This window comes from Dermochelys coriacea, chromosome 4 (genome assembly GCF_009764565.3).
Source record: "Dermochelys coriacea isolate rDerCor1 chromosome 4, rDerCor1.pri.v4, whole genome shotgun sequence".
Lineage (NCBI taxonomy): Eukaryota > Metazoa > Chordata > Testudines > Dermochelyidae > Dermochelys > Dermochelys coriacea.
In genome coordinates, this window is record NC_050071.1 from 145,843,508 (window position 1) to 145,862,276 (window position 18,769).

Here is an 18,769-nt window from a genome sequence, read left to right on the forward strand (position 1 = left end):
GGATATCCGTGGGGAGTGGCCGAGGGGGAAATGATGTTGGGCGGAGGCATATCTGCGGGGAGTGGCTGAGGGGATAGCGCTGGGTGGAGGGATATCTGTGGGGAGTTGCCGAGGGGATAGCGGTGGGTGGAGGGATATCTGTGGGGAGTGGCAGAGGGGATAGCGGTGGATGAAGGGATATCTGCGGGGAGTGGCTGAGGGGATAGTGTTGGGCGGAGGGATATCTTTGGGGAGTAGCAGAGGGGATAGCGCTGGGTGGAGGGATATCTGTGGGGAGTGGCAGAGGGGATAGCGGTGAGTGGAGGGATATCTGTGGGGAGTGGCTGAGGGGATAGCGGTGGGTGAAGGGATATCTGTGGGGAGTGGCTGAGGGGATAGCGGTGGGCGGAGGGATATCTGTGGGGAGTGGCTGAGGGGATAGCGGTGGGTGAAGGGATATCTGCGGGGAGTGGCAGAGGGGATAGCGGTGGGTGTAGGGATATCTGTGGGGAGTGGCAGAGGGGATAGCGGTGGGCGGAGGGATATCTGTGGGGAGTGGCAGAGGGGATAGCGGTGGGTGAAGGGATATCTGTGGGGAGTGGCTGAGGGGATAGCGGTGGGTGGAGGGATATCTGCGGGGAGTGGCAGAGGGGATAGCGCTGGGTGGAGGGATATCTGTGGGGAGTGGCAGAGGGGATAGCGGTGGGCGGAGGGATATCTGTGGGGACTGGCTGAGGGGATAGCGCTGGGCGGAAGGATATCTGTGGGGAGCGGCTGAGTTGATAGCGCTGGGTGGAGGGATATCTGTGGGGAGTGGCAGAGGGGATAGCGCTGGGTAGAGGAGAGATATGTGGGGGAGTGGCTGAGGGGGTGGTGTTGAGCGGAGGGATATCCGTGGGGAGTGGCCGAGGGGGTAATGATGCTGGGCGGAGGCATATCTGCGGGGAGTGGCTGAGGGGATAGCGTTGGGCGGAGGGATATCTGTGGGGAGTGGCTGATGGGATAGCGCTGGGTGGAGGGATATCTGTGGGGAGTTGCCGAGGGGATAGAGCTGAGCAGAGGGATATCTGTGGGGAGTGGCCGAGGGGGTAATGCTGCTGGGCGGAGGGATATCTGTGGGGAGTGGCTGAGGGGATAGCGGTGGATGAAGGGATATCTGCGGGGAGTGGCTGAGGGGATAGTGTTGGGCGGAGGGATATCTGTGGGGAGTGGATGAGGGGATAGCGGTGGGTGGAGGGATATCTGTGGGGAGTGGCAGAGGGGATAGCGCTGGGTGGAGGGATATCTGTGGGGAGTGGCTGAGGGGATAGCGGTGGGTGAAGGGATATCTGCGGGGAGTGGCAGAGGGGATAGCGGTGGGTGGAGGGATATCTGTGGGGAGTGGCAGAGGGGATAGCGGTGGGCGGAGGGATATCTGTGGGGAGTCGCTGAGGGGATAGCGGTGGGTGAAGGGATATCTGTGGGGAGTGGCTGAGGGGATAGCGCTGGGCAGAGGAGGGATATCTGTGGGGAGTGGCAGAGGGGATAGCGGTGGGCGGAGGGATATCTGTGGGGAGTAGCTGAGGGGATAGCGCTGGGCGGAGGGATATCTGCGGGGAGTGGCAGAGGGGATAGCGGTGGGCGGAGGGATATCTGCGGGGAGTCGCTGAGGGGATAGCGGTGGGCGGAGGGATATCTGTGGGGAGTGGCCGAGGGGATAGCAGTGGGCGAAGGGATATCTGCGGGGAGTGGCAGAGGGGATAGCGGTGGGCGGAGGGATATCTGTGGGGAGTGGCAGAGGGGATAGCGGTGGGTGGAGGGATATCTGCAGGGAGTGGCAGAGGGGATAGCGGTCAGCGGAGGGATATCTGTGGGGAGTGGCAGAGGGGATAGCGGTGTGCGGAGGGATATCTGTGGGGACTGGCTGAGGGGATAACGCTGGGCGGAAGGATATCTGTGGGGAGTGGCTGAGTTGATAGCGCTGGGTGGAGGGATATCTGTGGGGAGTGGCAGAGGGGATAGCGCTGGGTAGAGGAGAGATATGTGGGGGGAGTGGCTGAGGGGGTGGTGTTGAGCGTAGGGATATCCGTGGGAAGTGGCCGAGGGGGTAATGATGCTGGGCGGAGGCATATCTGCGGGGAGTGGCTGAGGGGATAGCGCTGGGCGGAGGGATATCTGGGGGGAATGGCTGAGGGGACAGCGCTGGGTAGAGGAGAGAGATCTGGGGGGAGTGGCTGAGGGGATAGCTGGGTGGAGGGATAGCTGCGGGGAGTGGCAGAGGGGATAGCACGGAGCGGAGGGATATCTGTGGGGAGTGGCTGATGGGATAGCACTGGGTGGAGGGATATCTGTGGGGAGTTGCCGAGGGGATAGAGCTGAGCAGAGGGATATCTGTGGGGAGTGGCCGAGGGGGTAATGCTGCTGGGCGGAGGGATATCTGTGGGGAGTGGCTGAGGGGATAGCGGTGGATGAAGGGATATCTGCGGGGAGTGGCTGAGGGGATAGTGTTGGGCGGAGGGATATCTGTGGGGAGTGGCAGAGGGGATAGCACTGGGTGGAGGGATATCTGTGGGGAGTGGCAGAGGGGATAGCGGTGGGCGGAGGGATATCTGCGGGGAGTGGCTGAGGGGATAGCGGTGGGAGGAGGGATATCTGTGGGGAGTGGCAGAGGGGATAGCGGTGGGCGGAGGGATATCTGTGGGGAGTGGCAGAGGGGATAGCGGTGGGCGGAGGGATATCTGCGGGGAGTGGCTGAGGGGATAGCGCTGGGCAGAGGAGGGATATCTGTGGGGAGTGGCAGAGGGGATAGTGGTGCGTGGACGGATATCTGTGGGGAGTGGCCAAGGTGATAGCAGTGGGCAGAGGGATATCTGTGGGGAGTAGCTGAGGGGATAGCGCTGGGCGGAGGGATATCTGTGGGGAGTGGCCGAGGGGATAGCAGTGGGCGAAGGGATATCTGCGGGGAGTGGCAGAGGGGATAGCGCTGGGCAGAAGAGGGATATCTGTGGAGAGTCGCTGAGGGGATAGCACTGGGCAGAGGAATATCTGTGGGGAGTGGCCGAGGGTATAGCAGTGGGCGAAGCGATATCTGCGGGGAATTTTCCCAGAGTTAAAAATGGCCACCACCTCCCAATACTGTCTATGGGCTTGAAGCCAGCAAGATACCTCCAGTTCCCTGTAATCTCTCTTCTGGTGGAAATGAGGCTGCCCTTGATAAAACTGGCTGCCACCTTCCACTGTTTGAAATGAAACCGAAGCCTTGCCCACAGGTATGATGGCTGACACGCAGTGGTTCAATGGGCTAGACAGGACATAGGCACTGCGAGGAGCAGAAGAGACCCTGTGAAAGGTGGGGAGAATGAGGAGAGCAGAGCACTGGGGGGAGCAGGAGGCCGATGTAGGGGCTGCAGGGGGATGTAGGAGGCAGGAAGCAGGCCGAGAAGGTGCAGAAGATAGTGGTGGGAGATGAAGGGATTGGATGACAGCTCCCCCTGCCTGGATGTGATCAAGTTCTCCAATCCTGCAATTTTCAGAGCAGGGGGTATGGACAGAGCCTCTGGAGCGAATTCACAGACTTGCCCTGCCACTGAACTCTGCCTTCACATTTGGCCCTATAGTGGAAAGAGGGTTCTGGGGCAGCAGGATGCAGGGGAATAGAGAGTTGCGGAGTTGGTGCTCCTGTGTCCCAGGTAGAAAAGTCCTGGAGCAGCAGGAGGCAAAGAAGTGTTGCTCCCAGGTCAATACAGTAATAGAGAATGGATTGCAGTTCCCCTATCTTAGGGGTGAGGAGAGGGTAAGTAGACTTTCCATCTGAGCAGCCAGGGAGAGGCATACATTTTTATGTGCATTATAAATTGAATTTTGAACCTGAAATTATTACACATAAATTGGTAGAAGAATAGAAGGGAGTTAAAAAGTCAAAAGACGGACTAAAAACATAATTTGATTTTTTAAAATATCATGATTTTTAGAGCCAATTTCATGATTTTCAAGGGTCTGGCTCAAGATTTTTCTCTCGAGGGAATCTGACTCATGATTTTTGGTCTCTTGAGATTGGCAATACTGGTGGAGGGATAACTGTGGTGTGTTGCTAGAGAAATAGCATCAGAGAAGGGGTTATCTGTGGTGAATGGCTGAGGGGAATAGTGCTGGGGGTGGAGGGATAGCTATGTTTACTTGCCAAGGGAATAGCATTGTGTGTTGAGGACTGGCTGTGTTCGAACTGCAAGCTATCACTTTTGGGGCGTGGGGCGAGGAGGAGTTCCTGTGCACTATCTGGGCCTAGCAAGCAGCAGTCAATTTGCAGCCAGCCAGCCTGGAACAAGCTAGGGTGAGTTGTGCCTCTGTTTTTGGGAGCAGCCTGCTTTGTCTCTCTCTGGTTTTGGATTCTTGTGTGTTATCATTCTGAATTCTAAGAAATAAAGTAGTGTAACTGTAATCTTCCAGCAAGAGAATTTCATTTTTCTATCTAACTTCTCTGTTGATGATAAATAGAATAGTAAATTGCTTGACCATACTTTGGTTCATTATGAATTATACTCAACAGACCAAATAACCAGTGGCAGTCAGGTTTATTAATATGGTACAGGAAAAAAGTTACATCCAGACCCAGTCTCTGAAGAGCAGTCCTGTGCAGCAGTGTTATATTCACCTTATGCAGCAGGTGTGCTTCCCAAGTTACACATTTCAGCTGGTATTATATATGATTTTACAGGTTACACATTTCTTTACAAGTCATTAAAATCCAACTAATCAGTTTGTTCCAGTTCTCTAACTAGCTGTTCTGTTTCTTCCTTATCTTTGTTGTAGATACTAGCATTCCAGGCACTGATCCGTGAAGGTAGCTTGTACTAAAACATGGAACAAATGTATCTTGAATTTGACAAGTTTCCTATCTGCTTGTGCCAAATGCTTACATCAGCAAATGCAAGGAGTTATGGGATACTTAGCATAAGTGAACAGGATTATGGTATAAGCCAATGTAGGCTTCATCACGGTCACAAGATTTGTGCTTAATGTTATTGGTGCTTAAGGCATACTTATATAGTGCAGATAATACATATTAATATGATATATATTTATATGCTAGCCAACACATTGTTCACTGTGCATATGCTGTGAAACATGACAGCACTGGGAGAGGAGGTGGAGGGGTATCTGAAGTGAGTCACACAGGTGATAGGTGCTGAGGGATGTCTGTGGTAAGTTGTTGACAGGATGGAGGGAGATCTATGCTGAGTTGCGGTGGACACAGCACCAGAGATGAGGCATAGGAATGTCTGTGAGAGTCATGAGGGACTGAGCAATATCTGTGGTGAGCTGATACTGTTTGAGGGGGCAGAGGGATATCGGAGGTCAGTAACTGAGGGGATAGCATTGGGTCAGAGGGATATCTCGCTGAAGGTAGAGTGCTGCGGCTGTGGTGGTTGATGGAGGGATATTTGTGAGGAGTCGCTGAGGGGGTAGCAGTGAGGGAGTGGAGGGATGTCTGATTTACTGAGAGATTGTGTGCAGGGCTGGAGAGGTATCTGTGGTGATTCACTGAGGGTATAGCCCTGGGGGAGGAGGCAGAGGGATATCAGTGTTAGTTGCTAAGTGGATAGTGTTTTGTGTGTGTGACAGGGTGTAACTCACCCCTGTAGCACCTCCTGCTGGCTGTCTTGGGAATTAGCTCTGTACCCTCTTCTGGTGGTGTCTCACTTGCTGTCACCTCTACTCCTAGATCTGCGTCATCCCAAGGACCGCAGCATCCTCTTCAGGGCATACTGTGTCACACTCAGTTCTCCCCCCTTCTGGGGGTACTGGAGTCCACTGTCCAGCCACTTCCTTCAGTAGCAGCCACAGCCAATTGTCTGGTCACTTCCTCAGTGGCAAGGAAGTGTGTGTGTGTGTGTGGGGGGGGGAGACAGGGGACGAGATCTGGGCCCACACACTACTCTGGGTCCAGGCCCAGGGACCCAGTAGATGGCAGCCACATGCTGTGTCGCCTCCAACTTCTCAGTCTATTTCTCTGGGCCACTTCCCCACAGCCCTAGCACCTTCTTCACCCTCACCTCCGGGCTTAAGCATGCCAGTCTTAGCAGCCAGCCAGCCAGGCGCTCACGCTCCCCCGATCCTGCCCAGTTCTGTTTTGTCCTGGGTGCTAGCTTTCGTCTACCTGAAAGACAGCCAGTCCACCTCCCTCCTCAAGCTCCAGGGAGTGACTGCAGCTGCTCTGTTCTGCAGCCCTTCTTATATGGGCGAGCCCAGCCCTGATTGGCTGCCTCCTGCACCCCTCCCACGGGCTCTAATAAATCCTTATGGGCCAGCATGGGGTGGACACCCCATCACAGTGTGTATGTGTGTCAATATCTGTGGTGAGCTGTTGAGGGGATAGCAGTAAATCAAATATCAGGAATTGGTCCCCAAAATTATAATACTGACCCAAAAGATCACGAGATTAAAAAATTTATATGCCTGTCTTTTGATATTTGAACTTCCCCTGCCCATCCCCTGTCTGTGTGTGTGTGTGTGCGTCCACGTGTGATCCCCAGTGTGTGTGAGAGTGTGACAGTTAGTGTTTCCCACTTTCCCAAATTTATTGGGTATGGTGACTTTGGCTCCCACGGCAGAAGCTCTCACCTGGACATCTGCCCTTTACCTGCCCAGAGTTAATTTGGTTCTCAACTTCTGGATCAGTCGTGTCCCACAGTGCCATCATTTCTGCCCTTCCATCGGTTCATCCCCCTCCCCCAGCCTCTTCTCTGCTCTTCCTGGTGTTCTTCACCCCCCTCTCCAAGGCCTAGAGGAGCGGCAGTGGGGTCCTATCTCCCACTTCCAGGCTGGGGGGCAGCTTGAGGTGTGCTTTATCTTCATCCCTCCTCCTTCCCAGGCAAGGTGCTGAAGGGAGCAGGGAGGAGCAGAAATGTCATCCCATCCCATCCCTGTTGCTCATAAGCAGGGAGTGGGGGAAAGGAGTGAAGCTGCCCTGAGTTGCTGGTCTCTTTAGCTCCCTGTTCCCCTCTTGTGAGAATGGCTTTGGACTGATGAGGGGGTGTGGGGGAGAGAGAAGCTCTTTCTGTAGCTGCTCTGATTGGATACTTAGCCCCCTGAACTGGGTGTCACTGGTCCACAGGATCAGTGCTATGCCCCCAGCTTTGGAACAGTTTCTTGGAGGAGCGGAATCCCTTCAGTGTGCCAGACCCCCAATGGGTCTCACTCTTCTTCCAGGGCAGGCCAAGCTACCTCATAGCCTCCTTGACTGAACCTGTGGGCTTTCAGCACTCCTGCTTTAAACCGTGAACTCTGTTCAGCAGGTTCAGCAGAGACAGACTCCTGGTAGAGACTTCTATACTCTTCAGGGGTTAATACACCTCACCAAGCATTTGCAGTGACACTTACACAGCATTGTCAAAACAGTCAGGTTTATTTGTCACCTGGCACACAGCATCAGCAGTCCTTAGGTGAGCATAGAGAAATGAAGGTTAAAGCATAGACCATTGACCATTCTGGTTAGATAAGAGCCCCCAGCCAAGCCCTCAATCCATGTTCTGTTGGGTCATTGATTGCTAGGTGTCAATGTCCTGGTGACCGGATTTGCCATTGTCTTTATCAGATTCTCCAGTGATATCGGGTCTGCCTTGGCCAGTCCTTTTTAAAGACTCATTCAGTCTCAAACAGCTAGGCGACATTCATACCTATGTCTTTTAGCCCTCCCTGAGAGCAAATAGTCCTTGTCCCCCCTACACTGGGGACAAATATAGGGGAAACTGAGGCACACATAGGCATCATAAAAATATTACGGAAATTCCCACTTTCCCACAGTGGGTAAGTTGGACAGGCAGCTGTCAGAGGGGGTGGCTTTCCCCTGGCAGGGCTCAAATTCACTAGAGGGCTTGAGCTTCTTGCATCATTGTAAGACTGGCTTCAGCTTTGGCTAAAATGCTGTCACTTATGAAAAATTCACTAGTATTGGCAGTATTGGGAAAACACTGGGGGGTAGAGGGATTCTGTGGGATAGTGTTGGAGGGATGAGTGATATCCATGGTGACTTTCTGGGGATAGTGTTGGGGGAACAGGGATACCTGGGGTGAATTGCTGAGGGGACAGCATTTGGGAGCAGGCAGAAGGGGATGATAGTGAATTACTGGAAGTATAGCATTTTTGGAAGTGGAAGGCTATATGTGGTGGTGGAAAGAGGTCCATAGGTATGACTCATCCTGATACAATCAGGCAAAAAGTGGTAGTGTGTCTGCACTGATGTTAGGTGGATTTTTCAGTTCAGTAAAACTAGCTGAATTGAGCTGACTTGATCGAGAAGAACACCTTTTTTTAGTCTAAACAAGACCTCAGGAAAGCTGCAGTGAAACTGGGCAATAGTTCTGGTTCCATTATTGAAGTCTTGAAGCTCCTCTTTTAGGGACAGTGAAGGAATTGATTAAAATCGTCAAGCCTATGTTATGCAGGAGGTCAGTTTGGATGATCAAATAGTCCTGCCTGGCCTGAAAAATCTATGCTTAATAGGGAAACTGAGAGAAATCAGACATGGAAAAGCCTCCTTCATCCTTTAGCGGCAAGTGCAGTCTGTTGGTTGTTTTCTAATGCATGAACCAGTCCTAATTCTAAATGTTCCCATCATTGAGGCTCCTTGACCTCTCCCTGAGACACAAATCTAAGTGAGGAGTTCTCTCTCTGCCAGGAGACTTTTCCTGGGATTCAGCCAAAATTTCCCCTGTTCATTTCTTCCCATTCCTTCTTCTACCACCTCTTCTCTGCATTTCTCAGCCTGACATCCCCTCCATCTGAGAATATGGTTGTTTGCAGGTTCTTTTATGTCAGTGGTTCTCAAACTTTTGTACTGGTGACCCTTTTCACATAGCAAACCTCTGAGTGCGACCCCCCTTATTAATTAAAAACACTTGTTTATATATTTAACACCATTATAAATGCTGGAGGCAAAGCGGGGTTTGGAGTGGAGGCTGACAGCTCGCGACTCCCCATATAATAACCTCGTGACCCCCTGAGGGGTCCCGACCCCCAGTTTGAGAACGTCTGTTTTATGTGATTATCATGTTCCTCCCACCTATTTGCTCTAAAAACAGATTAGAGGTGCTCAGTAATGTCTGGCTGTCTCTGGTTGCTCTTTTCCCGTGAAAGCTCAGGATGAGTTGGAGATGGATGTTGGTCATTGTGCCCTCTGGGTTGGTTCAGGGTTGTCCAAAGGACCTTGTGACCATAGGCTCCTGTCCCTTGTCTCTTACAGTGATGGACATTACAGATATCGTCAAGGGAAAATGTGAGAGTGATGAGGACAAGCAGTACTTCATTCCTGTGCACCTGTGAGTAAAGCCAGCACTTGTGAGCAGAAAGGGAGGGGGGCTGCAAGGGTTGGGGATGAAGGCTGGTGTTAGGACTTTCCATTCACGAGAGAAGAACTCAGCTGCAAAAAGGGGGGCATTTCTGAATCAACTGACAGTCTCCATCTCTCGGGTGGGTAGAAAGGTGGGAAGGAAACACTGCCCATGGCCAGGAGAAGCTGAGCATAAGAACAATGGTATACTAAAATAGCTTAAAAGGTGACAAATTCAAAACTGATCAAAGAAAATATCTTTCTTACTTTTGACTTCAGGATAATTAGATTGTGGAACTTATTGCCACAAATGTCACTGTAGCCAAGAATTTAGCAAGATTCAAACAGGAATTGGACATTTATATGGATAACAAGAATATCCAGGGTTAATACACCAATTTTGTAAGACATAGTAAACCTCGTGCTTCAGGGTTTAAGCCAATCTCTAAAAAAAGGGGTTAGGAGGAGATGTAATGTTGGGGGCATATTATCGCACATCTATTAAGAGCTTTCTTATTCCTTCTTCTGAAACTGCTGGTGCTGGTGGCTGACAGAATTGGGGCTAGATGGATCACAGGCCTGATCCAATCGAGCTATTCCTGTGTTGTTCTTCAGGTGCTTGTGCACATATATTTTCCATCCTATGCCTGTGCACACCCAGTGCACTCAAGACAGATATTTTTCATAAATAGCATTGTCTGGGGACTCTGGGAACTGTCTGTGCCTAGTGTGTACTCATCCCTCCAACCTAGGCCATAAAAGGCGGGGCTGCCCAACCACCTCTCAGTTTCTTTTCAACGCCTTGGGCTGTCAGGTTCACTGCGAGCTCCACTGTGTGACATAGGCATGCTCAGAAGGCGTATTGCACCTGTATCTGACCAACTTCTCAGTACCTCACCAAAGGGGGGGCTATGTGTGATCTCTGTCAAAAGCAAAGAACTAGCTGATCATCATGGTGATTGTCAGTTGTTTGTACAAGAAATGTTTTAAGAGATATGTAAAATGTAGAACATTATGTTCCAAAAGTGTTGGCAGTAAGGTGGGATGGGTCTCAGAGCTAACTCAAGCAAGAGTGAGAACAATCGCCATCTTTCAACCCAGCCCTGTGTTTACAGTGTGGACCAGATGCACATCTGAGCACTTACAAAGACAAAAAAAACCCATGAAAATCTTTGAATAGAGGACCCTCAGGGCTGAGCTCAAATTAATGTAACACCCTGATTATGAAAAGAGACAAAAAGTTTGGGACTGTATAGAAGAAGAAAGGGTACAAGGTATTATCCATTACAAAGGGGCACTCTGCCAGCAAGAGTGTCTCATGAAAAGTGAATCCCAGCTCTCTGGACTGAAGAAAAGCTGCTTGGACTGACCACTGGGTAAGAAATTCCTTATTAGACAAAAAGGGGACTTGTTAATAAGTATAGGCTGTAGATTGAGTTTTATGTTTTTCTTTTACCTGTAATCTGATGTTTCCAAATCATTTGACTTGCTTATATTTAAATCTTTAACTCAAGCTATGTTATATAAACTTCAGTTTGGTTTTACTATAGACATGTCATAGAATTATAGAATATCAGGGTTGGAAGGGACCTCAGGAGGTCATCTAGTCCAACCCCCTACTCAAAGAAGGACCAATCCCCAACTAAATCATCCCAGCCAGGGCTTTGTCAAACCTGACCTTAAAAACTTCTAAGGAAGGAGATTCCACCACCTCCCTAGGTAACGCATTCCAGTGCTTCACTGCCCTCCTAGTGAAAAAGTTTTTCCTAATATTCAACCTAAACCTCCCCCACTGCAACTTGAGACCATTACTCCTCGTTCTGTCATCTGCTACCACTGAGAACAGTCTAGATCCATCCTCTATGGAACCCCCTTTCAGGGAGTTGAAAGCAGCTATCAAATTCCCCCTCATTCTTCTCTTCCGCAGACTAAACAATCCCAGTTCCCTCAGCTTCTCCTCATAAGTCATGTGTTCCAGTCCCCTAATCATTTTTGTTGCCCTCCGCTGGATGTTTTCCAATTTTTTCATATCCTTCTTGAAGTGTGGGGCCCAAAACTGGACACAGTACATCACATTAGGCCTCACCAATGTCGAATAGAGGGGAATGATCACGTCCCTTGGTCTGCTGGCAGTGCCCCTATTTATACATCCCAAAATGCCATTGGCCTTCTTGGCAACGAGGGCACACTGTTGACTCATATCCAGCTTCTCGTTCACTGTAACCCCTAGGTCCTTTTCCACAGAACTGCTGCCTAGCCATTCGGTCCCTAGTCTGTAGCGGTGCATGGGATTCTTCCGTCCTAAGTGCAGGACTCTGCACTTGTCCTTGTTGAACCTCATCAGATTTCTTTGGGCCCAATCCTCTAATTTGTCTAGGTCCCTCTGTATCCTATCCCTACCCTCCAGAGTATCTACCTCTCCTCCCAGTTCAGTGTCATCTGCAAACTTGCTGAGGGTGCAATCCACACCATACTCCAGATCATTAATGAAGATATTGAACAAAACCGACCAGAGGACCGATCCTTGGGGCACTGCACTTGATATTGGCTGCCAACTAGACATGGAGCCATTGATCACTACCCATTGAGCCTGACAATCTAGCCAGCTTTCTATCCACCTAATCGTCCATTCATCCAGCCCATACTTCTTTAACTTGCTGGCAAGAATACCGTGGGGGACTGTGTCAAAAGCTTTGCTAAAGTCAAGTAATAACACATCCACTGCTTTCCCCACATCCACAGAGCCAGTTATCTCGTCATAGAAGGCAATTAGATTAGTCAGGCATGACTTGCCCTTGGTGAATCCATGCTGACTGTTCCTGATCACTTTCCTCTCTTCTAAGTGCTTCAAAATTGATTCCTTGAGGACCTGCTCCATGATTTTTCCAGGGACTGAGGTGAGGCTGACTGGCCTGTAGTTCCCAGGATCCTCCTTCTTCACTTTTTTAAAGATGGGCACTACATTAGCCTTTTTCTAGTCGTCCAGGACCTCTCCCAATCGCCATGAGTTTTCAAAGATAATGGCCAATGGCTCTGCAATCACATCCACCAACTGCTTTAGCACTCTCAGATGCAGCGCATCCTACCCCATGGACTTGTGCTCGTCCAGCTTTTCTAAATAGTCCCGAACCACTTCTTTCTCCACAGAGGGCTGGTCACCTCCTCCCCATGCTGTGCTGCTCAGTGCAGCATTCGGGAGCTGATCTTGTTCATTAAGACAGAGGCAATAAAAGCATTGAGTACATTAGCTTTTTCCACATCCACTGTCACTAGGTTGCCTCCCTCATTCAGTAAGGGGCCCACACTTTCCTTAACTTTCTTCTTGTTGCTCTTAATATCTCTTGCTTGGTGCAACTCCAGGTGTGATTTGGCCTTCCTGATTTCACTCCTGCATGCCCGAGCAATATTTTTATACTCTTCCACTTCTTGTAAGCTTCTTTTTTGTGTTTAAGATCAGCAAGGATCACTGTTAAGCCAAGCTGGTCGCCTGCCATAATTACTATTCTTTCTACACATCGGGATGGTTTGTCCCTATAACCTCAATAAGGATTCTTTAAAATACAGCCAGCTCTCCTGGACTCCATTCCCCCTCATGTTATTCTCCCAGGGGATCCTACCCATCAGTTCCCTGAGGGAGTCAAAGTCTGCTTTTCTGAAGTCCAGGGTCTGTATTCTGCTGCTCTTCTTTCTTCCTTGTGTCAGGATCCTGAACTCGACCATCTCATGGTAACTGCCTCCCAGGTTCCCATCCACTTTTGCTTCCCCTACTAATTCTCCCCAGTTTGTGAGCAGCAGGTCAAGAAGAGCTCTGCCCCAGTTGGTTCCTCCAGCTCTTGCACCAGGAAATTGTCCCCTACACTTTCCAAGAACTTTCTGGATTGTCTATGCACCGCTGTATTGCTCTCCCAGCAGGTATCAGGGTGATTGAAGTCTCCCATGAGAACAAGGGCCTGTGATCTAGTAACTTCTGTTAGTTGCCCGAAGAAAGCCTCGTCCACCTCATTCCCCTGGTCCGGTGGTCTATAGCAGACTCCCACTACGACATCACCCTTGTTGCTCACGCTTCTAAACTTAATCCAGAGACACTCGGGTTTTTCTGCAGTTTCATATCGGAGCTCTGAGCAGTCATACTGCTCTCTTACATACAATGCAACTCCCCCACCTTTTCTGCCCTGCCTGTCCTTCCTGAACAGTTTATATCCATCCATGACAGTACTCCAGTCATGTGAGTTATCCCACCAAGTCTCTGTTATTCCAATCACATCAAAATTCCTTGATTTGTGCCAGGACTTCCAGTTCTCTCTGCTTGTTTCCCAGGTTTCTTGCATTGTGTATAGGCACTTGAATTAACTCACTTATCGTCCCTCTTTCTCAGTATGAGGCAGGAGCCCTCCCCTCTCGCGCGTTCCTGCTCGTGCTTCCTCCCAGTATCCCACATCCCCACTTACCTCAGGGCTTTGGTCTCCTTTCCCCGGTGAACCTAGTTTAAAGCCCTCCTCACTAGGTTAGCCAGCCTGCTTGTAAAGATGCTCTTCCCTCTCTTCGTTAGGTGGAGCCTGTCTCTGCCTAGCACTCCTCCTTCTTGGAACACCATCCCATGGTCAAAGAATCCAAAGCCTTCTCTCCGACACCACCTGCGTAGCCATTTGTTGACTTCCACGATTCAACGGTCTCTACCCAGGCCTTTTTCTTCCATGGGAAGGATGGACGAAAACACCACTTGCGCCTCAAACTCCTTTCTCCTTCTTCCCAGAGCCACGTAGTCTGCAGTGATCCACTCAGTCATTTTTGGCAGTATCATTGGTGCCCACGTGGAGAAGCAGGAAGGGGTAGCGATCCAAGGACTTGATGAGTCTCGGCAGTCTCTCCATCACATTGTGAATCCTAGCTCCTGGCAAGCAGCAGACTTCTCGGTTTTCCCAGTCGGGGCGCCATATAGATGACTCAGTCCGCCGAGGAGAGAGTCCCTGACCACCACCACCCACCTCCTTCTCTTGGGAGCCATGGTCATGGAACCTCCATCCCTAGGACAGTGCATCTCATGCCTTCCATTCGGCAGAGTGTCCTTCTGTTCCCTTCCCTCAGCTGTATCATCTAGTCCACTCTCCTCATTAGTATCTGTGGAGAGAACATGAAAAAGGTTGCTTACCTGTATCTGCATTGTTGGTACATGGACGCTCCCCTTTCTTCTTCTGGAGGTCACATGCTGCCAAATTTCTTCACCGTCGTTCTGTCCCCGCTGGGCAGCCTGCTCTGAATCTTCAGAATGTTGTGTCCACAGAAGCATATCCTGACGTCTGTCCAGGAAATCTTCAGTTTCTCTTATGCAACGCAGGGTTGCTACTTGTTTCTCCAGACCTTGAACCTTCTTTTCCAATATGGAGACCAGCTTGCACTTTTTACAGACAAAGTCGCTTATGTCCTGTGAAGAAAGACAAACATGGCACAACCTGTGCAGGTCACAACAGCTGAACGCTCACCATCCATATTACCTTCCATCTCCGAGCTTCTTCAGGAGTTGTAGTAACTACTCAGAATCCGGCCAGTTGTAAGCCTCAGTGGGCTCTCCCCAGGCAAACTCCCTCTGTTAGCCTCTCTGCCATTCGCTGCTCAGCTGGTTCGCAGCTGACTGGCTTTTTATAACAGTGAGGCCCACTCACGGCTCACCTGGAACAAAGCACTCCCAATTCACACTTTTCAAACAATTAAGCAATCACATGGTCAAACTGTCCTCACAACAGACACTCAGATACTCACCAACACAGCCCCCCCTAATGCAGCACATAGCGTACCTCCTCTCAGAAAGATCCCAGGCAAACTCCCTCTGTTTGCCTCTCTGCTGTTCGCCGCAGAGCTCAGGAGAGTGTTGAATTGAGGTGAAGCCAGTAAACTGGGGTGTGCTGCTTCCACAGAGGCAGCAGATAGGTGTAGAATCATAGAACCATAGGGTTAGAAGGGACCAAAGGGTCATCTAGTCTAACTCCCTGCCAAGATGCAGGATTTGTTGTGTCGGACAAGGCGGCAGGTTTGTAGAAATTTTGGTGGTGCCCAGAACCCCCCAACCCCAACTCCCCACACACACCTGCCTAAGGCTCTGGGAGGGAGTTTGGGTGGGGGAAGGGGTCTGGGGTTCAGGCGATTGGGGTGCACGAGGGGATGGGGATGCAGGCTCTGAGAGCGAGTTTGGGTGCAGAAGGGGTGAGAGCTCAGGCTCTGGGAGGGAGTTTGGGTGCAGGGGGTGTGAGGGGTCAGGCTCTGGGAGGGAGTTTGGTGGGGGACAGGGTCTGGGGTGCAGGCTCAGGGATGGAGTTTGGGTACAGGCTCTGGGCTGGGGCAGGGGATTGGGGTGCAGGAGGGGTGCAGGGTGCAGGCTCTGGAAGGGAATTTGGGTGCAGAAGGAGTAAAAGGTCAGGCTCTGGGAGGGAGTTTGGGTAGGGGAGGGGGTCTGGAGTGCAGGCTCTGGGAACGAATTTGGGTTGCTGGGTGCAGGCTCTGGGCAGGCGGCGGGGGTGCAGGATGGGGTGGGTGTGCAGGCTCTGGGGGAGTTTGGGGACAGAAGTAGGTGCAGGGGAGGGGTGGAAGTGCAAGAGGGAGTTAGAGGGGTGCGGGAAGGGGTGAGGGGTGCAGGCTCTCGAAGTGGATGTGGTGGGGGGTTCGATGCTTACCTGGGGCACCCCCTCCAACAGCGGCTCCTAGGTGGGGCAGGCCGGAGGGTCTCCTCACACTGCTGTCTCCAGGCACCGCCCCTGCAGCTTCCCATTGGCTGCAGGGGCGTTTGGGGCAGGGGCAGCGCACAGCGGCACAACCCCTTCACACGGGCTGCAAGGACCTGCCGGCAGCCACGTGGAGTGAGCGCGCAGGAAGCTGCTCAGCCCCGCTGCGCTGCTGGGTGGCGGCAGTTTTAAATCGCTCGGGGGCGGCAGGTGGGGCCGGGGGAAGCGCGGGAGGAGGTGGGAAACTTTGCTGGAGCCGGGCCCCTGGGACAGGAATATTCCTTGTGCCCGGGCACCATGGGCCCATAGAACTTGCCGCCCATGATGTCTGAACCATCACAGACAGATGGCTCTCCAGCCTCCTTTCGAAAGCCTCCAGTGCAGGAGATTCCATGACTTCCTAGGCGTCTGTTCCACTGTCCTACTGTTCTTACAGTTAGGAAGTTTTTCCTGAGATTTAATATAAATCTGCTGTGCTGGATTTTGAACCTGTCACCTCTTGTCCTGCCCTCTCTGGCAGGAGAGAACAACTTTTCTCCATCTTTTTTATGGCAGCTTTTCAAGTATTTGAAGACTGTTATCATGTCCCCCCTTAATTTCCTCTTTTTCAAACTAAAATATCCAGTTCCTTCAGCCTTTGCTCATACGACTTCAATTTCATCCCTTTGATCATTTTTGTTGCTTGATTCTGGATCCTTTCCAGTTTCTCTTCAGCCTTTCTATACAACAGTGACCAAAATTGGGTATAGTACTCCAGCTGAGGCCTAACCAGCGCCAAGTGGAGTGGTACTATCATCTTCCGTGACTTGCATGCTATATCTCTGGTAATGCAACCCAAAATTGCATTTGCTTTTTTTGCAACAGCATCACGTACATTGCGGGTGTCCAGAAGATAAGGAATGGGGCATTTGAATATAACAAGGTGGGGTATATAAATTGCTAGCTGGCAGAAGGAAAGTGTGAAGCTTGAGCTAGCTTGGAGTAGAGTGCTTGTGGTGCCTGAAACTAGTAGCTTTGGGAGAACTTGCCCTGGCTGGCACAGACAAGACTCCTTCATGCCATAAGCAGGTGGTGGTGATTCACCCCAGACATCTTGGCTAACCCTAAAAAGTGTCACACACTGTTTTTAACTTTTATCAGCCTTTGTATATAGTTGATAAAGTAGTTTGCATAGTAGTTAGTATTTAGATAGTGATTTTTTTTTAATGATGTTTCTTTTTTTTTCTATGTTTTTGTGAGAGATCTTATTCTGTCTCCTGGATAGTATTTCAGTACAAAATTGTTTGTTTTCTCAGCACATCTGCTAAAAAATCACCAGGGTTTAAACACTACCCATCATGTCAGGCTGATGTTTTTAAATGGACATAGGTGGTATTTAGTTTGTTTGGGAGAAGGACACATCCTGCTGAGGTGCTCCATATATAGGTCCTTCACAAGAAGAACCAAGGAAAAATAGAGATTAGGCTCTGAATGTACCTGATGGAAAAATCCCTGCATCTATACTTGAATTGTGGTTGTTTTAGTATCAAACACCCGTATTATGAATCATACAGGAGTGCCCCGGCAGCCTCTTTATCTCCAGTAGCTATGCTGATACCAAAGACGTGACCTGAGTGTGGAAGATATCCCCACAAATTACAGAAATAGAAGAGAACACCAGGCACCATCTCCAGGGCCATCTTCTAAAGCCCCAAAGGTCATTAAGAAAAAGGGCACCTCAAAGTCCAAGGGGAACATCTGTAGCATCCATTTAGTCCACTAACATGCAGCTCCAATACCGGCCAAGAATTTATCTTTATTTGACATTAAGCTGCCTACCTCAAAATGCTCCATATTGCCACGTTCCGCTTCGATATTGGTAACTTTGGTACCATCTACACCTGCACTGTGCAGCATCAGTGCCCCACTGGCAGGCCTGGTACTAATGACTCCTTTGACATCCTATCTGGTGCCAGCCTATCTGGTAACACTTTTTTGGTACCATCAACACCACATGCATTGATAGACCACCTCCCTCCCAGACTCCCCAGTTCTCTCCTTGTACCTGGGTGGATGGCAGTCAGGAGAACCAATACTGATTTCATTACCAGAGTTGCACCTGCTACTGATGAAAATATCTAACATTATGCCTCCAGCTACTCTAACTGGCACAGCTCCTCACAGATGACACTAAGCTGTGGGGAGAGATAGATATGCTAGAGGGTAGGGATAGGGCCTATAATTACCCAGGTCATTCCATTTACCCTTTTAAAATATTGGCACAACATTAGCTTTCTTCCAGTCTTCTTGAACTTCCCCAGTGTTCCAAAACTTATTGAAAATCAACATTAACGGTCCAGTGAACTCCCTGGCAGCTCTTTTAAGGCTCTTGGATGCAACTTATCTGGATCTGCTGATTTAAAAATGTCTAACTTTAATAGCTGTTGTTTAACATCCTCCCAAGATAAAGAGTGTTTCATATGATATGATTACATCATTGATAACATTTGCTAGGAGAGTTAGAGAGCTGCAGGCTCTTTTGATGGGTCCCCTATATACAGTTTTCTATAAGAACAAAGTTTCCTTACAACCGTGTCCAAAATTTCTGTCCACAGTGGTATCAGAATTCCATCTGAATCAGAATTACACCAACCAATCTTCTTTCCTAAGCCACACATCCATAAGGATGATGGAAGGCTTCATACTTTGGATGTCTGCATGGCCCTATCATTTACATTGACAGGACTAAACTTTTTAGATCCTCTCCCATATTCTGAGAGGATGAAGAAGA

At 50.1% G+C, this 18,769-nt stretch overlaps 1 protein-coding gene across 6 annotated transcripts in view; it reads left to right on the plus strand.

Annotated features, from left to right (window-relative positions):
• Positions 1–18,769, plus strand: part of LOC119854624 (dedicator of cytokinesis protein 2-like) — a 337,122-nt gene that overhangs the window by 35,438 nt on the left and 282,915 nt on the right. For all 6 annotated transcript variants that reach the window (XR_006280678.1, XR_006280679.1, XM_038399401.2 and 3 more), the window contains exon 11: positions 9,200–9,275. Coding sequence is in view for 4 of the 6 variants with exons in the window: in XM_038399401.2 (XP_038255329.1) it covers positions 9,200–9,275 (76 nt within the window). In the remaining 2 variants the exon portion in view is untranslated. The remainder of the gene's footprint in view (positions 1–9,199; positions 9,276–18,769) is intronic.